At 38.4% G+C, this 23,533-nt stretch overlaps 1 protein-coding gene across 9 annotated transcripts in view; it reads right to left on the reverse strand.

The window, feature by feature from the left end:
- Positions 1-23,533, reverse strand: part of eml4 (EMAP like 4) — a 422,596-nt gene that overhangs the window by 83,210 nt on the left and 315,853 nt on the right. For 6 of the 9 annotated variants that reach the window (XR_013499632.1, XM_078229709.1, XM_078229706.1 and 3 more), the window contains exons 2-7: positions 22,229-22,411; positions 12,500-12,629; positions 9,519-9,542; positions 7,572-7,712; positions 3,158-3,286; positions 174-199 (exon numbers count right to left, since the gene is read on the reverse strand). Coding sequence is in view for 8 of the 9 variants with exons in the window: in XM_078229706.1 (XP_078085832.1) it covers positions 174-199; positions 3,158-3,286; positions 7,572-7,712; positions 9,519-9,542; positions 12,500-12,629; positions 22,229-22,411 (633 nt within the window). In the remaining variant the exon portion in view is untranslated. Of the gene's footprint in view, positions 1-173; positions 200-3,157; positions 3,287-7,571; positions 7,713-9,518; positions 9,543-12,473; positions 12,630-22,228; positions 22,412-23,533 lie in introns of those variants that run through there. The other 3 variants (XM_078229708.1, XM_078229707.1, XM_078229711.1) reach the window with 2 other exon arrangements.

A 23,533-nucleotide genomic window follows, 5' to 3' on the forward strand; every position in this document is an offset into this window, starting at 1 on the left:
CGTCTTCACTTTGTGCTTTCTTATTTCAACAGTCAGGTCCTTATGTCTTCACACATTTTCTATCAACTTAACTCACAAATTCAATTCTTTTATATTAACCAAATACAATCTGTAATGGATTATTGAAGAAAAAAACGTTGCAAGCATTAAATAAGTTTAAAGATTTCTTTTACCTTGACTGATAGCTGGTTCCTTAGATCTGGCAAAAAAAGCAATGAAGTATTTAAGTGGAATTCAAATAACCAGCTGTTAGACAAATTGAATTTTCAAGTAAAAATTCAAAAATAAAGATAAAGCATAATATATATACTTGAGTAATAGTCCATCACATGTAAAAGTTGACTCCTGACTTTTGGTCAAAAAATCTTTAATTTTTCATGTACGTCAATTCATTATTAAAAATCATACTTGCAGATTATTCATTAAAACAGTTCTGGCATGCCATTTTGCATGACCCTTTCTTGTCCTTCGCCTGATCCGTGAGCAATATTGAACCTGCAGGTTCAGCTGATGCTGCTGCTTCCACTCAAAAGTTGTGGGATTTGGGAGGTTCCCTGGAGCAAGAGCACAGTCTGATGAAACACATCAGGGAGTGGGTTCAAGTTTCAAAATTTAAAGTTTATTTATTAGTGTCACAAGTAGGCTTACATTAACTCTGCAATGAAGCTACTGTGAAAACCCTCTAGTCGCCAAGCTCCAGCGCCTGTTTGGGTACGCTGAGGGGGAATTTAGCATGGCCAATGCACCTAACCAGCACATCTTTGGACTGTGGGAGGAAACCCACGGAGACATGGGGAGAACGTGCAGACTCCGCACAGACAGTAACCAAGGCGGGAATCAAACTCAGATCCCTGGTGCTGTGAGGCAGCAGTACTAACCACTGTACCACCATGCCGCCATTCATGTGGTGCCATCCATGTCACTGTGCCATTCATACCTCAATAGGATTATGGTGGAAGCACTGTGTTGATGGATCATTACATTCACCTAACACCAGATGAGTACACTAAAAGTGGACCATGACACCTGAAAAACTGTGAGCTTATTTCACGGGACTGGAAAAAAGAATCGTCATGGACCGATTAAGCCTTAGCCCCATGTTTGGAAGCAAAGTTGAGTTCCACAGTTTAAGACTGCTCACAGACTAGTTACCCAAATAATGTGAGTGCTGATCAGGTGTTTCCTTTTGTCTCAATTATCTTTTAGTGGGAAGTAAGTCCTTTGAAAATATTACCCGTGTAAAAATCAACTTCCTAACGTTTTGCCTAAAATAAAGATCGAATTTACAGAAGTTTATACAGGATATATAAAGGAGTAGGCTGATTCCAATGTAATAAAATACTGAGTAATTAGAAAGGATTAGAAAAACTTAGTCTTTAATTATTTAAGATTATTTAAGAAGTTATTTGATGGTATGATACCATATTACAGGTTTTTTTATACCTTTCCATTTCTACAATAAAAATGATTCCAAAGGTTCTGCAGTATTTTTAGGTGAGCAGTTTCTGGACTTGGGCAAGAGGTCTAAGCATGATTAAGTTTGAAGTGGAACTATAAAATAGGAGAAACTTTCTGAACAACATATTGACAGATGAGGAAGGTATAGTACCCAAGAGTTATCACCAGGACCCTTTTCAAGTTGAAGCAGTTGTGAACAAGTTACAAAATTACAGGGAGAAGGTGGGAAAAAGGCACTAAGTGAGTTGAGAGTTACTTCAGGCATGATGGGACAAGTGGCATTCTTGTGAACTGTAACGACTTTGTGATTTGATGACATTATTAATTAACCCTGCCTCATTACACAATACTAAATCTAAGATAATTTTGTCTCTAGTTGGTTCCACAATATATAGCTCCAGGAAATTGTCACAAAAACATTCCACAAACTCATCGTCCAGATCACTCTTGCCAATTTGATTGTCCCAATCTATGTGAAGATTAAAGCCCCCACCCCCTCCTCCAGCATTATTACATTGCCTTTGTTACAATCTCCAATAAGGTCGGAGGTGATGGCCTAGTGGTATTATCATTAGACTATTAATCCAGAAACTCAGCTGATGTTCTAGGGACCCGGGTTCAAATTCCACTGCAGCAGATGATAGAATTTGAATTCAATTTTTAAAAAATCTGGAATTCAGAATCTACTGATGACCATGAAACCATTGTTGATTATCAGAAAAACCTATCTGGTTCACTAATATCTTTGGGGGTTTTAGTTCAGTCGGGCAGCATGGTCAGTGCAGGCTTGGAGGGCCAAAGGGTCGGTTGCTGTGCTGTAATTCTCTTTGTTCTTTGTTTAATGCTCTATCCAACTTCATAACTATCATTAGGGGGTGCCGTTAACTATTCCGAACAGCAGTTTGACTCTTGCTATTTCTAATTTGCACTCATATTGATTCTATTTTATGATCTTCTGAGGCCAGATCATTTCTTACTAATGTTAAATTCCATAGAAACTCTACAGTGCAGAAAGAGGCCATTTGGCCCATCGAGTTTGCACCGACCACAATCCCACCCAGGCCCTACCTCCATATATTTTACCCGCTAATCTCTCTAACCTACGCACCTCAGGACACGAAGGGGGAATTTTAGCATGGTCAATCAACCTAACCCGCACATCTTTGGACTGTGGGAGGAAACTGGAGCACCCGGAAGAAACCCACGCAGACACAAGGAGAATGTGCAAACTCCACACAGAGACCTAAGCCGGGAATCGAACCCAGGTCCTTGGAGCTGTGAAGCAGCAGTGCTAACCACTGTGCTACCGTGCCGCCCATGTTCTTACGTCACCCTTTACTATCAGGACTTCTACTCCTCCTTTGTCATTCTACCTTTCTTTCCAAAATTGTGTGCGCCCTGGAATATTTATTTCTCAGCCTTGGTCACCTTGCAATCCCTTTTTACTAATGCATAGGTAAGTAGTAAAAATGATTGAAAAAGTAATTACATTGATCTTTAAAGAGGTCCTGTATAACTGACTGAATGGCATTTTTCATCCAACATTCTTACATGTGACAGCTTCCTATATGTCCTGCCTCTCACCCCACCATTGCCCAAGACCACCAAATCATTCTGAAATATATATTTTACATTTCCAAGATCTGATATGAAATAAGTAAAAGCCAACAGTTTATTTTACATAAAATTAAGTGCTTACTTATCTGTACTTTTATGTTTTGATAATAACTTAGATGTTGAATGCGCTTTTAACATTTTGTTACGGTGCTCATCAGAACTTTCCCAGCTGCTGCTGTGTGACCTTTCAATTGTTGAACCTCGTTTTACACTGCAAAAAGCAAAGAAAGATTATCAGAATGTGTGAAGATAGATTATATTATACTTGAAGTAACTGAAATACCAAGCACCAGGTAGGAAGCAAGTCTTCAAAGCTGGACAAAGGGAAAAGTTAGGTTAATCTAGCATCTCATTTTGAGTTAAGCGTTAAAAAGTCAGTGCAAGTCATAACAGTTATGCAGCAGGAAGTATTAACCAAGGCCGAATGAAGAAAATTGTAATTTTTATTCCATTTATAAAATTTGATCAAAACCTAAAGAGTACAGTTTCAAACAGTGTGGGCTACACTGATAGAGATTTTTAAAAATTGCACAGGATTTAGAGCCTTCAATTTGATAATGACAAGATTCAGTTTGTCCACCACATAATATTTTACGTAACCTTCTGTCGGCATCACTTTTGAACACTACAGTAGAAAGCTAATGCCATCCTATTCCTGTTCTTGTAAAGTTAGTATTAGATCATTCATCACATATAATGAGGAATAGGGAAATCAGAAAAGGCAGAAGAATTGACAATATTTTAAATGAAGGGGAATTCTGAAGGAAAATTCCATCTGGATTTATAAGCAAGCAACTAAAAACTAAGTTAAACTGTAAATCTGATTAATTGATTGAACACCAAGGACAGTCTAAGTTGAGATCATCACCATAAAAGTTTTTTTTTAAAATGAACTTGTTTGTGGTTCTAGCTATTCATTAAGAGAATGTCTAGAGAAAGATTTAACTGTGATAGTAAACTTCTAACATCATGATGAATTACTATATTTTTCAAGATTTTGATTGATATTTGAATATGCTGTTGAAAGATTTTCTGAATGTGTGAGCTCCCCCTTATAATTTGCAGGTTCTTTAAGCAATTTGATAAGTCACTGGTTGCACCAAATAAATCAATGAATACATGTGGCAAATCTTGCCAAATATATTAAAACACATCTGCTTAGAATTAAAACTGCATACTGTAATTTGGTTTGTTTTTTTGCAATACTCAACTTTCTCAATTGAAGAAAAAAGCACAGATCATCAGTGCATAGACAATGAAGACCATGTATGAATAAATAATCTTTTACAGGAAACAGAACCTTGAGAATTAAGATTTTCCCCTTGATATCAGCTTCACTTCTCTTGTACAGTAACCTTGATTTTTTAAATATTGGATTTTGATTCCAGTTTCTCTCATTTTTTTCCACAATAAAAGTCAGCATTAGCTTTGTAGTGAATAAAAGGTAAGCAGGCCCAATTTGTTTAATGAGCTTCAGATTGGTTGCACTTCCTGCTGTGACTTTATCTTGCACTCAACCATTCTAAATGCATTATTATGAAGATAACCGGGTACTGAGATAGTGAAAAAGAAGCTTCATCCCCTCCCCACGTAGCTTCTGTTAACATCACAAAGATACTGCAAAAAGGTAGAGTCATGCAAAGTTAATCAAGTCAAAAATATAAGTGCATGGAATGCATAACCTGAACTGTGTACCAGCAGTTCCGAGTACATATTTGAAAGTCATGGCAAACAAAACAACAGCAAACGACCAGTTTGAGAAATGTAGCAACATGCATAGCCTGTTTTAGAATAGAAGCCCAGCTGCGCATGCGCACTGTATGCAAACAACGCCCTGAGTCATATGTTAATATCCAACAAGAACTTAAAAACTGCCAATAGTTTAGATCAACTCTTAACGATTTTAAAATCATGTTTATTATTTATAGCAAGATCAGTTTATTACAAAAGGCAAGATTTTAATCTCATCATATTATAAATTATTACAAATTGAATATCATAATTGCAATGCCAAAGTCTTGATGATGAGACTCGAGCTCAAATCCTAGCTTTAAATGGACAATTGGCATTTTGAAGTCCCAAGAATTTTCAATTGTTTTGACAGAGTTTTTGGTTGCAAGGGGGAAAAAAAACAGTAGGCGTGAGCATGAGCAATTATTTATGGACTGGACAATCCGATAAATTTAACTAGAGATGACAGTTAATTTCATTTTTACATCAGTACAGTGCCTAAACTAGTACTGCTGAAAATATTTGAGATACTGAAAAACATGATTCAAAACAAAAGAATCGGAAAATTATGCTGCATGGTATTGCACAAATAATGAAAGCATTGCATAAAATCCCTCTTTCAGTTATGCTGATGGGTGGCTAGCCTATTTATTTGTCAGAATAGCAGACAAATATAATATAAATACATTAAGCATTCATTCAGTGAACATAATTTGTTGACTAAAAGCCTTTACCATTTTAAAAGGGTTTTATTACAATAGTTTTCAACTTTAAAAACTCATTCACATCTTGCTAAACTGTCCTCGTTTCCATATAATGTGGACTAATTTATTTTCAATCTTTACAGATTTAGAGTAATAACAACTCTTATCAATCAAATAAAATCTACAATTCAAGGTTACAGAGCACACAGTTTTGCTACCAAATAATGTTTGTTAAAACTATTTGTTAGGAGATGATCCAGACCACTGGACTAAAGTCAGTTCTTAGTAGTTTCGTACAGTAAAGAATTTAAGAACGTAGGGTTGTAACGATAATCATGTACCATAAATATTTTGCATTGAATGACCATTCAACAACAAAAGATTGCCAAATCTAAATCTACCTTGTCTGACAGGATATGGGTAAAACGCTAACCTCATTCAAAGCTGCGAGCATCACGTCTATATATTTTAAAAAGGTTTTCAGTTGCGTTATCAAACACAATACTGCAAAAGTTCCTACCACCCCATATTTGTGGTCAACTAGGAAAGCAAGGCAGTCCAGTTGGACTTCCTCAACTTTACAGAAAGTTGGCAGATGAAATTAGTGATTTCTTTTTCTCTCCCTAATAATTAAGTGATCCATTATGCACATTGCAAATTATGAATTTAAATGCTTGTATTTTATTTGTAAAAAAGATACAAAAATTCAAAGCTCTTTTTCTGTACACATCACCCTGACTAACTTTCTCTTTTGTCTCCCTGCAACTCGCCAGTCCCTAACTGAAAAAAAAACTTACTGCCGGGCCTTTGGCAAAGCTGTTCCATAGCCAGCTGTAATGAAGAGCCCGAATAGTGCCAGTGACCGCATCCCCATCTCCCAAAAAATTTTCATTTCCTGCATGCAAGAGTTTGACTCCATCTGGTGTTCTCCATAATGGATAATGAAGTTGAATTCAGAAACTTACCGTGCAGATAACTCTGGACTTCTTATCACTACGCAATACAGCACATCAGAATTCTAACCTCTCATCAACGCTCTCATCTCAAACTGAATTTCAACCTGCATAGTGTCATTTCAAATGGTTCAATTTTCCAAATACCTTAAGTGCTCAAGTCCACCAACCCAAACTGCAATTTTTAACAGGTTTCCCAAGACTCAACGAGAAAGTAATCACTGCCATCCAAAAGTGAACAGATGACCCCACAATCTTTTTAAAGATTGAAGCATTTTGATGCTTTGTGTGAAATGTTAATGTAAATGAAAGTGGACGAAAATCTTCCTTACTTTTGTCTTAATTTAATCATGGCATGTATATTTTTTAGATATGCCTTATTCCTCCTGTCATTATGTGCTCATTTAGGGTGCACTGACACCATTGTTACTGGTTTAGGAATCAGTAGCTGCAGCTCTTGTTCTAGTCAAATAGAAGTGCACTCACATGCCTGGCTCACATCTGGTTAGAACTATATCAGTCTTGCCTGAGACAGATCTGTGCACAGGCCTGGGTGTGGGCACAAGCAGAGCTTTCTCCTGATAATTAAAGATTTGAATGTTTAGAAAGTGGCAAGGGCTGGAAATCCATGCTTTCCAAATAGGTGTTCAGTGAAACCGACCTTTCTACATCACCTTAACATCCACTGGATTTACACTCACAAATGTCAAATGGAAGTGGTGCAAAGTAATTCTAAACTGAGGAGTGTTGTTCCATTTTTCTTCAGATTTGGGAAGGTCCCTGAATCTGGATTTATATGCTCGGTTTTAGAATCAGTGAAACTAGCAACCATCAATTATATTACCCATAATAAATGGCAAGAAAAAATGAATTAATATTAATTCCCTGCTGTTCTGATTGAGTTCTAAAGGGAGAGAACAGTAACACGATGGAAGGAATACTGAAACTTCATCACCAGACTTCAATCCTTTCTTGAACATAAAAAAGGTAATAAATAGCCTTTGACAAAATTACGTGAATTTTAATAACTGTAGGATTTTGTTCCACTAATAATAATTCTAATATCGTTACAACCCTATTGTACTTTATATTACTGTATCCTGGAAACCTTTTGGCTGAAGTAGGGTTCTTGTTCTCTTGAGTGTGTCTTTGCGATTGGGGAGATTGTGAGGACTGAGAAGTTTGATGATTAGATTGAGTTTCGCCATCAGTCTCTTTTTCCTGGGGTTTTTCAATTTTCTCCGGATTGCTGGAAAAATGCATCAGATGACAAAAGTACGAAGAAAAATCATATTGATTGGTCAGCATAAATGCACTAAAAGCAAAATTATGTAAACATGTATTGCAATTAAACTATTGCAAAATGCTGGCAGGACAGATGAATATTTCATTTTAAGTTTAAAAAATATTTTCTTCTGATGCAGATATTTTGCCAAAAACAAAATAAGCAAGAAATGCAAAAGATATATTTTTAAGCATGAAATATGAATTCTTTCACTCTCAGATTTGTAAACTTAAATGCAGAAGATAATCATACAAGGGTTATAATGTTTTGCATGATTACACACTATACAAGCAGTTAGAGGTCATAATATGAAATTAAATATGCTTTGATATTCTGAAGATAAACTTGTTTTTCATTTTCTAGCTAACATTGAATAAAATTCAAATCTTCAGCTTCCTGCTGAGAAACTGTTGTTAACAAAATGTCAAGGGAAGGATGTGGGAGTTCCCAAAAAGCTGGAACTTTTTAAAAAAAACTTCAAAGTTTCAGCTGTTTTGGCCACCACTGCTATCCAAAATATTGGCTGGTGGGCTGGGAATACTGGGGGAAGGGGAGGCAACGGGGAATCGAAATTACACTCAAGGGATATACATTCTGGGCAGGAAGAAGTAAAAGGATGCCAAAACAGGAGCTTCAAAGAAAGAATTCTTAAGTTTAATAAATTGAAAATGAAAGAAATCTCTAGTCAGATTCCAAGAAAGTAAAAAATTAAAACCAATTGTAGTAACTGATGTAGAGTGCATGAAGGTTCAAGTTGATCAGACAACCATGTTAAGAATGCCAGACCAAGCCATTGCTGCATTTTTACTCCAGAAAATATACTTCTTCAAATTGGTATATTAACAGAACACATTTGAAGGACAATAGTTTATCTCCAAATGTAACCTTCAACTTTGGGCAAAATCTATAATGGTTTTTAATGCCTTGAATCTCAAGTGTAGCACTACCAAACTTGCTTTATAAATTAGAGATCAGTAAAACATTCAGAATGCAGAACCATCTCTTCAGTACTTCTAGGTTGAAAAATCTGAGTTGCAAATGAGTTCCTGATCCCGTCGAAGCCACGTATAATTCGGACTTGTGACACTATGGGAGGGGTGAAATAAGAGCCTTCGTCACTCTGAGCAGCAATTCTGCATGTGTTAGCTGCTGATTATAACAGTGGCACTGCTGGAGGCTTGGGAGCAGATCCACAGTCACAATGCACTGTACTGAGATACTATAAAAGGAAGAATAAATTACTGAAGAAAAAGTGTAACTTCCTACTTGGTTATGTTTGAAGTTATCAGCTCTAAAAGTAATTAATATGCACTGGGGTGCAGCAATATATTTGCAGTTTATAAAACCAGTTACACTGGTAATTTGAATCCTTTGGCAACAGAATATGTCTTTTCAACCAAGCCAGGTTACAATAGTTCAATTTACTCAACATAATCATCAGGTTTTACATTATTCAAGTTCTAGGGAATAGTTATAAAATGATAGATTATTTTACAGTTAAAATTTTTTCTCCTTTAAAAATATAGTAAATTCAAACTGCAGATCATATTCAGTGTTCAAAGGGTGAAGTACATTCTTTTGAAATTTGGAAATTCAAAATAATTTAGCTCCAACATCACACAGACACATAATCCAATTCCATTATTATTAACTTCTACTGTTTTCTACATTAATAACTAATTTCTACCTGACAGCTCTGTGCAGTTTTAGCCACTATGGAAAGCATATGAAAGCCAATTTTCCTACATTAAAAGACATAAAATAACTTACTTTTTTTGCTCTTTCAGACCATAACTGTGAATAAAAAATAAAGTCATTCTGTGATTGTAAAAATTAAATGTATTTGCACAATGTTATACAATTAGAAATGTAAACATTCTGGAAGTAAATGATTAGCTTGACATTCTAAAATTTCTAATGGATATTCTGTGCTCCATCAAATTAGTGCAAAATTACAAGCACAATCATGATCTGTTGTAAAACCAATCTAACTGCAAAATAAAAACACGTCTTGCTTCAGTCATTTTAATGTGAACAAACAAAAAGGAAACTTGAGCAAAGGGATCAAAAGGAGTTAAAGAGTTTCGGTTTAAACTATTGGATTTTATTTTCTGGGTTTTCTCAACTTATCCATGTGTCAAAATTAGAAATTAGTCTGATTTTTTGGATTCATCTTAAGAAAACTAACATTCATTTCCCGACAGTCTTCAGACAATTCATAGCGATTGTTTTTGGTTTCTGTTCCCTGAAGTTAAACAAACCACCAAATGCTGAAAAAGGATAAATGACTGAATTAAATTAAACTAAATTAAACACCACAGTGTGACTCTCATCATTAACAGCCGAGAAGGGATTTGATTGAATTCAGCACCAAAAATAATTACTTTACGATCCCTTTTGGATTTTGTTAACATTGAGTGCACAGGAGACAGTTAATAAACTTAATGAACATCATACACCATAAGGACAAAGTTCAACTAATTTAGTATATTATCAGAATTCCAAAATCATGGAACTTTTAAAATGCAAGGCGCCAGTGACTACATAATCATAATGCACAGTGACTTCAGTATCAGCTCTGCATTCACTAAACTAGTCAAACTATATTTAAATTCATGCTAAATCATGATAATTGACCTTAAACATGGTTTCAAAGAACACCACTGCAGAATATACTGAAAATTAAACTGGCTTCAATTTGCCCAAGATTCTTGCACTGATTAACCTTATTAAATAATAATGTCCTCTTACTGGCCAAAAGAACTTTGGGGGGAATTCTCCCGTTACGACTGCCAAGGGAATCGTAGCAGGCAAGGGCGGACCATGCAACGGTCCATTGACCTCAAGTGGGATTTTCCGGTTTTAGGGCAAGTGTGGCTGGAAAATCCCGCCCTATGTTCCAAACACACAATAATTATACAACATTAGTCTGCTCTCAATCAATGGAATACAATTAGTTAAGAAATTCTAAATAAGGGAACAGAAAATGCACAAACTGATAAAAAATGACTCCACCTCAGCTGGTGATGTCGGGGTTCTAAGTATGAACCTAAGACGTTGTGATACTCTCTGTGGTGCATACTGCAGAGCCCCTCCAGGTCAGTCGAGGCAATAGAAGCACATTTTCAACAATGTTTGCTTGATGATGGCTCTGGTGGAGGCATGACCCGAATTGTACTGCTCTTATGTTGCACTATGAGGATGCCTCTCTGATGTCAACCACCAGCCTGGAGGGCATAGCCCTCGGCACCTAGGTCCAGCCGTCAACCTGGGCTGGGGATTAAAAAACTCAGACCTGTCAGTTAAATTGTCAGAGTCATGAGAACTTCCTGACTGTGGTCGCATATTCAAAGAGTGAAAACCCTTGCGATGCATAGCCCTAGTGGATCCCAGGGAACTCAAGTGGCCACGAGTGCAATCGATGACCTCTTGCACGAGGGAAACAAATGACAGCCCTGAAGACCAATTTCCTTGCCACCTGGCAGTCTTCATCCATGGAGTAACTTAAGGACTGGATTCATTCACACAGCGGAATAGGACATTGGTCACCTTCTTTCTGTACCTATGTGGGGCAGCCTGAGAAATGTCACATGTGAAACATCACCCATCGAGCCCTGGAAACTACTGCTGGGGAAAAGAAATTGAGTTCCACGATCACCTTGAGGGACACTGGCATGGGAATCCCACAAGTCCATGTGGCTTTAGGTCTTGCTGCAGCATTCAACATATCACTGTGGTTGCTTTACAGAACAGCCTCAGTCATCTCTGAAATTACCTCTCCTACATTTGCAGATATTAGTTCTGTATTGAAGACACGATACTTGCTAATGCCGGTCTCCTATGTTGCCTTCCCTTGATGCTTGCCTCCTGACCAGCTTCTCTGGTACTGCCTGCTGCTGGCATCACGGTTTCCTCTGCTGTTAATGATAACTGCCCTCCTTTGTCATATCCTCACCTCCTAATCCCAAGATTACAAAAATATTAGGTGCACCCTGTGGCAAGAGAACTGTGTGAAGAAGGCAGGCAATGATTTAAGCGCCTCTGCGTCGATGGCTTTCACTTGTACACCTGCTGAACAATGAGATTTTCAAATCCTCCCATGCACCACAATCTAAACTTCTCCCACTACCCCTGAGGTCTTTATCTAGTTGGACTTGGAAACTGCCAGCTGACTGCAAGTTTGGAAAAATGGCTAGAATCACCATCCACCTGGAATGGTCACCTTCCACCCTCCCTCTGTCACTGGTATGAATGCAAGTTCTTTCTTTCTATATTTGCAAAAGATCAAAAGATTTGTAACTAGTAATTACAAAAATCCCTAGCATTAATTTTAATCAGATCTTCATGAGGGACCGGTTTAAGCAATACTTGTGAGCTGGTCTTAAAGAGTCAGGGTAATAACTGGGTGTGAATTGTAAGTTAAGTTTATTCAGTGCAAGAACTTGTGGCAAAACTCATGCATCTCACCAATGAAAGGCAGCTTGCGTTTCAGTACAAGGTATGGTTGTTACCATCTGGCATACATTATATATTTGTATCTAGTCTAGATGCATACCCTCCCCAATATTGCCACTAATGTTAATATCTCAGTGTATCATACAAAAGGTTCACATACAGTATAAAACACATTGCAGTAAATTAAAAATGTACAGAAATGTTATTCTTTAATGATGTGGAGCCCTATACAATACATTATAGATTTCTATGTACATTTCTCTTTTCAACGTCCTCATATATAAAAAAGTACGTACTTCTTAGCAGCAGAAGAGAGTGTTTCTTTCCTGGCAATGGACAGAGCTGAGCTATGCATTGGTTTCCTGGTCATTGGACTCCCATTAGTTATACATGACAGGGAATAAGCTTCCCGCAAAGCTGGCTGTCCTGAAATCAAATGATACAAGGATATTAATTTACAGTTCATCTTATAAAATAGAATTTAGTTCCTATTTATTCTGTCGGTTGCAGGTTAACTTGTGTCCTTTTAACATAAATCTTGAGCAGTAAAATGTACATGCTAAAACAAACGGTCACTTATTTTAATGCATTCATGGGATTGGAAGGCCAACTAAGCAGTCCTTGTCCAAACACAGCGAGACGTGGATAATATAGAAGCTTGGGCTGACAAGTGGCAAGGAACATTTGAGTCTCATAAGTGCCAGGCAATGACCATCACCAGCAAGAGAGAATCTAACCATCTCCCTTGACATTCAATGGCATTACCATTGCTGAATCCCCCACTATCAACATCCTGGGGATTACCAGTGACCAGAAACACAATTGGACGAGCCATGTAAACACACTATGGCCACAAGAGCAGATCATAGCAAGGAAACCTGCGGCAAGGAATTCACCACCTGAGTCCACAAATCCTGTGTAATATCAACAAGGCACAAGAGATGCGTGAGCGAATACTCTACTTATCTCGATGCACTGCAGGAACTTATTAAAGTTCCTTAGTCAGTACCTTCCAAACCCACAATCGCTACCATCTATAATAACAAGTGCAGCAGACACATGGTAACACCACCAGCTCAAGTTCCTCTCCAAGCCACTTACCACCCTGACTTGGCAATATATCACCGTTCTTTGAATGTCGCTGGATCAAACTCCTAGAACTCATTCTCGACCAGTACTCTGGGTGTACCTACACCACATGGACTGCAGCAGTTCAATAAGGCAGCTTGCCACCACCTTCCTAATATATACTGGCCCAGCTATTATCCCATGAATTAATTTTAAAATTGCAACACACTTTATCACAATATTTCAATCTCAAAAACTCATAAAAAGCACCAAGATGGAGTGGGATAATAGGTTCGTAGACAAAAGGATGCAGTTGAAGTCAACGGAAAAGACTCTTGAGAATCACATGCAATGTAACACAGGTTACTTATGCACTATAGGCCCATTATGCACTCCTGTCCTGACAATTTCATCCCATTAAGTTTGCTCACAGTAAACTTTCATTGGCAACATAACAACAAAACTCCAGTCATGATTCCACCCTCTGCTCACAAGATAATTATGGGTAACAATGACCCTCTAGTCCAGCTCATCTCATCCATCAGGATGACATTTGAACATGTATTAGGAGGAATAAGCCATTTGGCCGCTTGGCCTGCTCTGCCATTTGATATCATCTACATTATGCCAGTGACTACAACTCAAAGCTACTTAATTGGCTGTAAAGTGATTTGGGACATTGTAAAAGGTGCTGTGTAAACGTAGGTTTTATCTTTCTCTTATTACACCTGCATGCAGTAGGCAGAGTGACTGCAGCAATGGTGAAATTGGAGGCCCAATGTGGAGGTCTCTAAAGATAATTAATCATAGAGCAATCAAATGTTTGGAAAGTGGCTCCAAAGAAAATAGTACATTTACAATTCAACTCAGTAGCTAAAGCAACCGTACCATTCTGACCTCTCTGGTGGCCCATGGTAAGAAATTGCATTGTACACTGAATATATAACCTACCCACAGGTTCCATGTGATGTTATTAGATTTGTATTAAATAAACTTGTAAACAGTATTTTGTTAAAGTAACTTTTGTTTGAGGTGCGAGAGAAACAGGGAAATTAAGTGGAAAAATGTAATTAATAAATAAGAAATTGCAACACCAAATGAAAGAAAGAGTGTGACAGCAAAATCCCAAGAGCAGTTTTCTCAAAGCACTTAAGTTATAGGATTCGGTTTCTCACAAGCAAGCCCTTTATAGCAAAAGCTCTTTCTGCTGTCAGTCTGGAGTTTCAATGTATCTTTTTTGCCAAAATTACAATGGATGATCGGCAATCCTCATCCCTTGGCAAACCTCCCTCCCCCACCACCTGTGAAAGACTTCAGCCACACAGTGTGACCACCTTCTGTTGTATTTTAAACATGTGGTGTGTGGTGGGGCAAACCTAGGATGGAGCAGGGATTCGCAAAACCTTTCATCAAGCAATCTCTTAGTGACAAATAGGAGTTCACACCCTGAGAGTGTGAGTAACAGAATGGGTAATAGTTAGTCAACACCCTGTTTTGCATCGCTCCTGTTTTTTAATTTCTTAAATGTCATTTGATGAGGCTCATGATTCTCAAACCTCTGGTACATCAACACAGTGTCAACAGAATCGTACCTACTTTAGGGCATAATGACAATTCAGACTGCTATTTATCTGCTGGTTTAAATTCAAAACAGAATTTTGAAAAGTGTGGTACTAAAACCTAAAAGTGAGCCCCCCAAACCCTCAACAATATGCTTGATTCTAACTTCACCGCTTAAAAGTTAATCCGAATACAATTCTCACAAAAGGTCATGAGCATGAAACTAACTCTGTTTTACTCCACAGATGTTGCCAGCCCTGCTGATTATTTCCAGAATTTTCAGTTTCTATATTTAAAAAAAAGATGCTTCTTACTGCCTCCAGTAAATACGCCCAATGCAGAAAATAAAATTTCAAAGATCTATTATGAAGTATCTGAAAGTAAGATGTCAAATTACATGCTGCCAAAGTTTGGAAAGTTAGAATCCTTCTGGTGAAATAACATGGATTATTTGAAAATCTTTGTACCAAAAATATTTATTTTTCATACAAACCTAACAAGCCACACCACGTCAATACTGCAAATCACCAGATAAATGTCAGGCACTTAGCTCAATTTTTCTCAAAAGCCAGCAGCCACATGCAAAGATAGAAGTAAAATAAACTTCAGTAACTGGTGACCAGGACCCAAGCCAAGCTGTCGAAGTTCAAAGAAGTAAAAACATAAGTGAATTCTGGATTCCATCAACATCCTAATAATTGCACGAACTGAGACTGCAACGTCTAAATGAGAATCTTTGCTTTAAAGTGTAATGATAAACACTGAGGTCAAATGTGTAGGCTGAAATAAGGCAAAGGGTTCAGAATAAAAGTTATAACCCTGATTCAAATAAACTCCTTAGACAAAGTGGATATTGGATAATGAGACAAAGGAAACCAAGGGGTTAAACTAGTGACTGTTCACAGAAGTTTGGAAATCATTGCAAAATACTGAAATAAATGTTGTTTTCTCTGGACTAATACAGAATTATTAAAATGTGAAACTGAAACTTTCAAAAGAGGGTTTGTGGATCAACCGAGAGAGAGAGATTGAATTGGTAAAGGACGACTTACGGCAAACAAACTTAGCTGAATTTTTTGAATGATAAATAACGGGTTGTTTTTGTTATCCCAGAGCACACTCCTTCCTCGTATAACAAACATATGACTTCCCTAGTTAATTAAGTTGCCAGTACATTAACACCCTGCTTGTTCAGATGTTGGCCGTCGCTACGTGGCAGCTCCCCTCTATCCCAGATCTGGATGTCAATGCATAATAAAATGGGATTGCTGTTCCTGACCCCATAGTTGCTAGGCACAACAAGAGAGATTCTAATAAATTATGAAATCATAAATTCTTAAAACTTTATTAAATATTTCAAAATGTATAGGAGTGGATATGATTTTAAAATCAGATCGTGTCTTCCAATCATAGGATAATTTTTTTTACCAATTGATCCCATCAATCAGACGTTAACAAAACCAGAGATTCAAATGGTAAAACTAAAAATGCAACAACCATAAATACTGTTAACAAGATTTTAAAGCATGTCCAAATATTATTTACATTGAATTATGCACAAAAATGTTTCTTTAAAGAGGACATTTCAGAAAGGAGAAAGCCAAAACTCAAATTATAATGCCACTGGAAATTATTCTTTCTAGTAGCAAATCTTAAAAGTAGGATACAATTAATTCAGGCAGAAATGTCCTCCATATTCAAGTACTGAGACAAAAATACAGCTTTCGTATTGCCATCATGAATTCATTTTCTTTCCTGCTTCATAGAATCATAGAATCCTACAGTGCAGAAGGAGGCCATTTGACCCATCGGGTCTGCACCAACCACAATCCCACCCAGGCCCTATCCCCATGTATTTACCCTTGCTAGTCCCCCTGACAATAAGGGACAAATTAGCGTGGCCAATCCACCTAACTGCACATCTTTGGACTGTGGGAGGAAACCCACACAGACACGGGGAGAACATGCAAACCACTCCACACAGACAGTGACCCAAGCTGGGAATCGAACCCAAGTCACTGGCGCTGTGATGCAGCAGTGCTAGCCACTGTGCCATCCCATTTCTTGATGAAATTTGTGTGGGGACAAAAATTATTTTATTCGTTTTTGAGTTTAATACCTTTGTAGGCCAAACTATAAATTGCATTGAATAATGTACTAGACATGAAATTTCTTCATTTCAATCCAACAGCCCAGAAAATATATTTCCTTTGTTGATTACTTTCACTTCAAATTTGCTAAGATCATTATCTTTTCTGTTTGGTCTGCTTTTCCCCTCTTGTTGCTTTATCGCATTCTTTTTATTTACACTGTGAAGACAGGGAGGAGTGAGAGAGAGAGAGAGAGACAGACAATGTGAGTGAGTGAGAATGAGTTACAAAGAAGGGGAATAGAGAGAGGGAGAGGGAAAGATAGGGGGCAAAGAGACAGAGAAAGGGTGGGAGAGAGACAGGAAGAGAAACAAAGAGAAAGGAGAGGAAGAGAGATAAGAGCTTAGGGAGAACGTGCCAGACAAAGGGAGACAGGAAGAAGCGAAGAAATGAAGAATGAAATGAAGAAGTGAAGCAAATAAAAAGGAGAGGGGGGAACAAGTGAGAAGATAGGGAGAGTAGGAGGGAAAAAAAGACAATACTGGACAATTAAGATAGCCTTTGCTAGACAGTGCTAAGAATGGGAACATGGTGATATGAATGTTACCAGAAATATTGTAGCATTCTTTCAGGTATATATTTAGTCTGAATTTGAAGCAGATCAAAGATTTCCCCCGAAAGGAGGGCTAGGTACCATGTTAGAGTTTAGAATAATCGGTTTGAAATAGGTAAAAGATTAGATTGGTGTTGTAAATTTTGTTTTCCTGGAAGCTGTTTAAGATTTCTCTAGAAACATCAGCGGAATGTTAATTCCTGGGTGATGACAGCTTACCTAGCCCGGGAAAGGTTTTGGCAAGACAAAGCTTCAACAATCAATGTAGAGCAACTGGTAGATACTTAAACAAATACACTACACACTGTGTTAGGTGTTTCATTTAACATTCCCAACCTTGCTGAAATATGCAAGTTCATTGGTATGTGGCGATAAAATAGAATTTAGTTTAGTGAAAGAAAACATGGTTCATTAGTTTGTTGGGTAGCCATTATATATAGTTCATTAATAGACCATGTGCCCAGTTTTGGTCACATGGTGATATGAGAGATATGAATTCATGACACTTCTGCAAGTTGGCTTTGAAGTCTGAAGGTGGAATGTTACTTGGGAGGGTGAAACTGGTTAGGGAGAACTGCCTCAGGTGAGATAATAAACAATGTTTGTAAGGCATCGTTCAGCAGGTATGTGGTTAAAGAAACTAATGGCAAGACAATAACATTAAAGGTAAGCTTTTCAACTCCTTATTCAGACAATAGACACGACGCTTTGTAGGGTATTTTGAAATAATGATGGAACGATAGGGCCTATCATTAATCTATTCAGGTGTCCACCCCTGAAAAAAAGAGTATAGAGTATGAGACTGAGCCACAGTGCAGTTAAACGATGTGGAAGAACTCTTAAGGCAGACTCCAGTCCACCACTCCTAAGTGGTTTGAGATGTCAAGAAAATGTGAGGCACTGACAAAAGACAGAATAGAGAAAAAGATGTTTGCACGTCCCAGCCGTCTTACCCGATCTAGACCGTTACGCATTACTTGTCACAGTCGTATGTTTCTGCTGTATAACTAGTGTGTTATATTGTGTCTTAAACTCTGATTAAACTCAACATGCCCACCATATTGGTTGTAGTTGTTCCTGATTGGAAGGTTTAAAAATTGGAACAATATTCTAGTTTCCCCTTTACATTGGCATTATTTATGATTTTCAGCAGCTTATGACAGCTTATTTTCAGTGAAACATGATCTTCCTAATTATACATTGAAAACCTTTTGAGACCCAAAAACTCCAGTGTAGAAAGTAGAATGGGGACAAAAATTCTTTTATTCGTTTTTAAGTTTAATATAAATTATAGCTTTGTAGGCCAAACTATAAATTGTATTGAATAATGTACTAGACATCTGGCTTAGAAATTTCAACAAGTCTGGGTGAAAAATGGTCTCAAGACATAACATTTTTACTATTACCCTTGGAGTCTAGTACTGAGGCCAGGAGTCTTACGTAAATGACATTATCTGGCAACAGTAACATTTACTCACTTCTCACACTTGAAGGTCTGTGTTAGCATTACAATGCAGCAAAATTACTGTTCAACCATAGGAATTGGTGTCACTTTGCAGCAACAAAGGAATGTTTCAGACTCCATATTAAATTAAATGACAAAATCTAAAAGGTTTGTCGCTCAGAAGGTTTGTTCTTTAACAACGATAAGCAGGTGGCATGAATTTACGTTGCCAACTTTATTAGGCACTCTAGATTAGTGTGCCGAAATGGCTAAGTATTAATGTACCAACGTACTACTTCCAGGATTTAATGTGGCAGAGAAACAACAGAGGTGTACTGGCATGCCAGACAGCCATTTTGAGGACGATAGTTCTGAGAAGGCAGACTTGGCAATAGAAATGATCACAGACGACCTACATTTTTATTTTTTACCTTAAATATTTCATTTTCACAAAGAAAGCACTCTGGAAACATGCCAATGATAAGAATATTAAGGATTCTAAGTAAAAATATAAAAAAAAAATTAGAGGCTGATATTTCAAATGGAGCAAAACAGCAGAGGGATCTTTGTGTGCAGACACACAAGTTATTTAAAGGGGGCATGCTCAAGCAGATGAGACCATAAATCCTTAGTTTTGTTAAGGACTACAAAAACAAAATGGGAACATGGAACTTGTACAAATTTTAAGTTAAGCTACATTTAGAAATGTGTGTGCAGTTTTCGGCACTTCAATAAGGATAGAAAAGCAATTGAAAATATGCAATGTAGATTAACTAGAATATTAACATGAATAAGGGATTTCAGTTATGAAAAGTTTTAGATAAATTGGGGTTTTTTCACATAAAAAAGCAAGATAATGCCTTTACAGTTAAAAGAAAAACCCTAAACTTTTCACATTCAAACACCACTACTTGGAAGTTCCCATCCAAGCCACTCATCATCCTGACCTGGAAATATATCGCTGTCTCTTCACTGCCACTGGGTCAAAATCCTGGAACTCCCACCTTCACAACATGGACTGCAGCAGTGCAAGAAGGCAGCTCACCACTTGTCTTCTCAAGAGCAATTAGGAATGGCAATAAATGCCAGCCAGCCAGCAACGCCCACATTCCATAAATGAATAAAAGAAACCTAAATAACTTCTGATTAAAGATGAATTATGAGGAGTTGTCAAAGGAGTGCTTTGCAGATGACACAAAATTGGCAGGACTTGCAGATAGTGAGGAGCATTGTCAGAGGCTACAGAAGGATATAGATAGGCTGGAAATTTGGGCAAAGAAATGGCAGATGGAGTTCAATCCTGATAAATGCGAAGTGATGCATTTTGGTAGAAATAATGTAGGGAGGAGCTATACGATAAATAGCAGAACCATAAAGGGTGTAGATACGCAGAGGGACCTGGATGTGCAAGTCCACAGATCCTTGAAGGTGACGTCACAGGTGGAGAAGGTGGTGAAGAAGGCATATGGCATGCTTGCCTTTATAGGACGGGGCATAGAGTATAAAAGTTGGGGTCTGATGTTGCAGATGTATAGAACGTTGGTTCGGCCGCATTTGGAATACTGCGCCCAGTTCTGGTCGCCACACTACCAGAAGGACGTGGAGGCTTTGGAGAGAGTGCAGAGGAGGTTTACCAGGATGTTGCCTGGTATGGAGGGGCTTAGTTATGAGGAGAGATTGGGTTAACTGGGGTTGTTCACCCTGGAAAGACGGATGATGAGGGGAGACTTAATAGAGGTGTATAAAATTATGAAAGGCATAGATAGGGTGAACGGTGGGAAGTTTTTCCCCAGGTCGGTGGTGACGTTCACGAGGGGGTCATAGGTTCAAGGTGAGGGGGGTTTAAACACAGATATCAGAAGGACACATTTTACACAGAGGGTGGTGGGGGCCTGGAATGCGCTGCCAGGCAAGGTGGTGGAGGCGGACACACTGGGAACGTTTAAGACTTATCTAGATAGCCACATGAACGGAGTAGGAATGGAGGGATACAAAAGAATGGTCTAGTTTGGACCAGGGAGCGGTGCGGGCTTGGAGGGCCGAAGGGCCTGTTCCTGTGCTGTATTGTTCTTTGTTCTCTGTGCATCGTAAATGAATAATGCTTTGTGGACATGCTAGTCAAGTCACAAATATGTGCTATTCAATAAATACGTGACCTAAAAATTCCAAATCAGCATGATAAGAAAAAATAATGTCCAGTCCAGTGTAGAGGGACAAGTAGTACTGAGGAAGCAGGGGGGCTGCAGAAGGACTTTGACACGTAAGGAGAGTGGGCAAAGAAGTGACAGATGGAATACAATGTGGAAAAGTGTACGGTTATGCACTTTGGAAGGAGGAATGGAGGCATAGACTATTTTCTAAATGGAAAAATGCTTAGGAAATCAGAAGCACAAAGGGGCTTGGGAGTCCTTGTTCAAGATTCTCTTAAGGTTAACGTGCAGGTTCAGTCGGCAGCTTGGAAGGCAAATGCAATGTTAGCATTCATGTTGAGAGGGCTAGAATACAAGAGCAAGGATGTACTTCTGAGGCTGTACAAGGCTTTGGTAAGACCCCATTGTGAGCAGTTTTGGGCCCCGTATTGAAGGAAGGATGTGTTGGCCTTGGAAAGGGTCCAGAGGAGGTTCACAAGAATGATCCCTGGAATGAAGAGCTTGTTGTATGAGGAACGGTTGAGGACTCTGGGTTTGTACTCGTTGGAGTTTAGAAGGATGAGGGGGATCTTATTGAAACTTACAGGATACTGCGAGGCCTGGATAGAGTGGACAAGGAGAGGATGTTTCCACTAATAGGAAAAACTAGAACCAGAGGGCACAACCTCAGGCTAAAAGGACGATCCTTTAAAACAGAGAGGAGGAGGAAAATGTGGAATTCTTCAGCCAGAGAGTGGTGAATCTGTGGAACTCTTTGCTGCAGAAGGCTGTGGAGGACAGGTCATTGAGTGTCTTTAAGACAGAGATAGATAGGTTCTTGATTAATAATGGGATCAGGGGTTATAGGGAAAAGGCAGGAGAATGAGGATGAGAAAAATATCAGCCATGACTGACTGGCAGAGCAGACTCGATGGGCCAAGTGGCCTAATTCTGCTCCCATATCTTATGGCGCTTTAAAAAATCAATGAAATATTTTTGACATTGCTAAATCAATACATCAGCATTTTCTATTGCATATTCTTTATCGATAGCAACAGCATTTCAAGTGAACAAATCAATGTACATATTTATGTATGGGCATGTTCAACAAAGAGCCTCACCTTTGCCAGGTGATGTTTTCCTTAAGGAGGCAGTCTGATCTTCGGATAAGGCCAGGCGTCTCAGTACATCAGCCAAAGCTGCTTTCAGCACTGTGATCTCATCCTCCTGCTGTTGGACTCTTAACTCAAGGGATGAAAGGCGGTCTTGGACATCAGATGTGCTTGCACCAGAGATGCTATCATCTAAAAAAGGAAAAGAAAATGAGCTAAAATCGTATGAAAATTTTCAAAAATGAACTGCATAAAATGAGTTCAGAAATTAATACCTACTATCTAATGAAGGAAAATTTAAAAGCTGGGCTGAATATTAGAGAAAAGGTGACAAGATGAGCCAATTGAGATTTTGAAATATTTGTAAATAGCTAATGAAGATAGACAAACCAGAAGAGTTTAAAATCTTGGGGATATAATTTAAAAATTAGAAGAGTGTTGTGTATTCATGTTATTCATAGTGTTTCCTCACTAGCAGCTTTGCAGTGGAACAGGGGCACTAAGAGACCGATCACATGATTTCAACGATGACATCGGCTGTTCACACGGGTAAACAGGCAGTCTATCTGAGCAGCTTGCAGTGCTAACATCTTTTCAATAAAGCTCTTTGTTTGCTTGAACCTTTGAGACCCGCAGCCGATCTTTTAAAACCACCTCATAGAAAACTGGCGACGAGGTGGTCAGACCACACTTGCAGCCACCCCAAAAGAAAAAAGTGGAAAATGTTTGGCAGCATTGTAAGAGGCATTAATAATTGAAATCATTGCTACATGAAAGCTGACAACAGAGGGATGCCAAACAATGGTTGGCCACCGGAGGAACCAAAAAATAATAGAAGATTCTGGACAAAACAACTCTGGAAAGAAGCTCACCACGTGCTCTGCCCGAAAAGGTCTGTAACAGTACCAGAAGCACCGTGAGTAGCGGGAGCACCGTGAGTAGTAAGTACCTTGCAACAAAAAATTTAGAGCTGGGGTTGTTAGAAAACACAAATGGAAACAGGTTAAGGTCAAGTTTACCTTGCTTTGGGAAGAAAGGAAACAAGGTGGTGCTAAAAATTTATGTGGCGCATCATGCTCATGCAGGCCCATTCCATGGTAGAAAATGGTGGGGGGTTTTGGTGCCATGGAACTGTTTAATGAGAATACAGAGTGAAGGAACTCACATCCAGAGATTTTCAACTATTTTATCCAAGCTAACATGATAGTGGCATATATAGTCCCAACTTTCCTGACCATAATGGTGGGGGGGGGAGGGAAAGCATTTGACCTCCTGTATGGGAGGTAACTTACTTTATTGATGGACCATCGTCCT

This window comes from Mustelus asterias, chromosome 15 (genome assembly GCF_964213995.1).
Source record: "Mustelus asterias chromosome 15, sMusAst1.hap1.1, whole genome shotgun sequence".
In the NCBI taxonomy this organism is placed as follows: domain Eukaryota; kingdom Metazoa; phylum Chordata; class Chondrichthyes; order Carcharhiniformes; family Triakidae; genus Mustelus; species Mustelus asterias.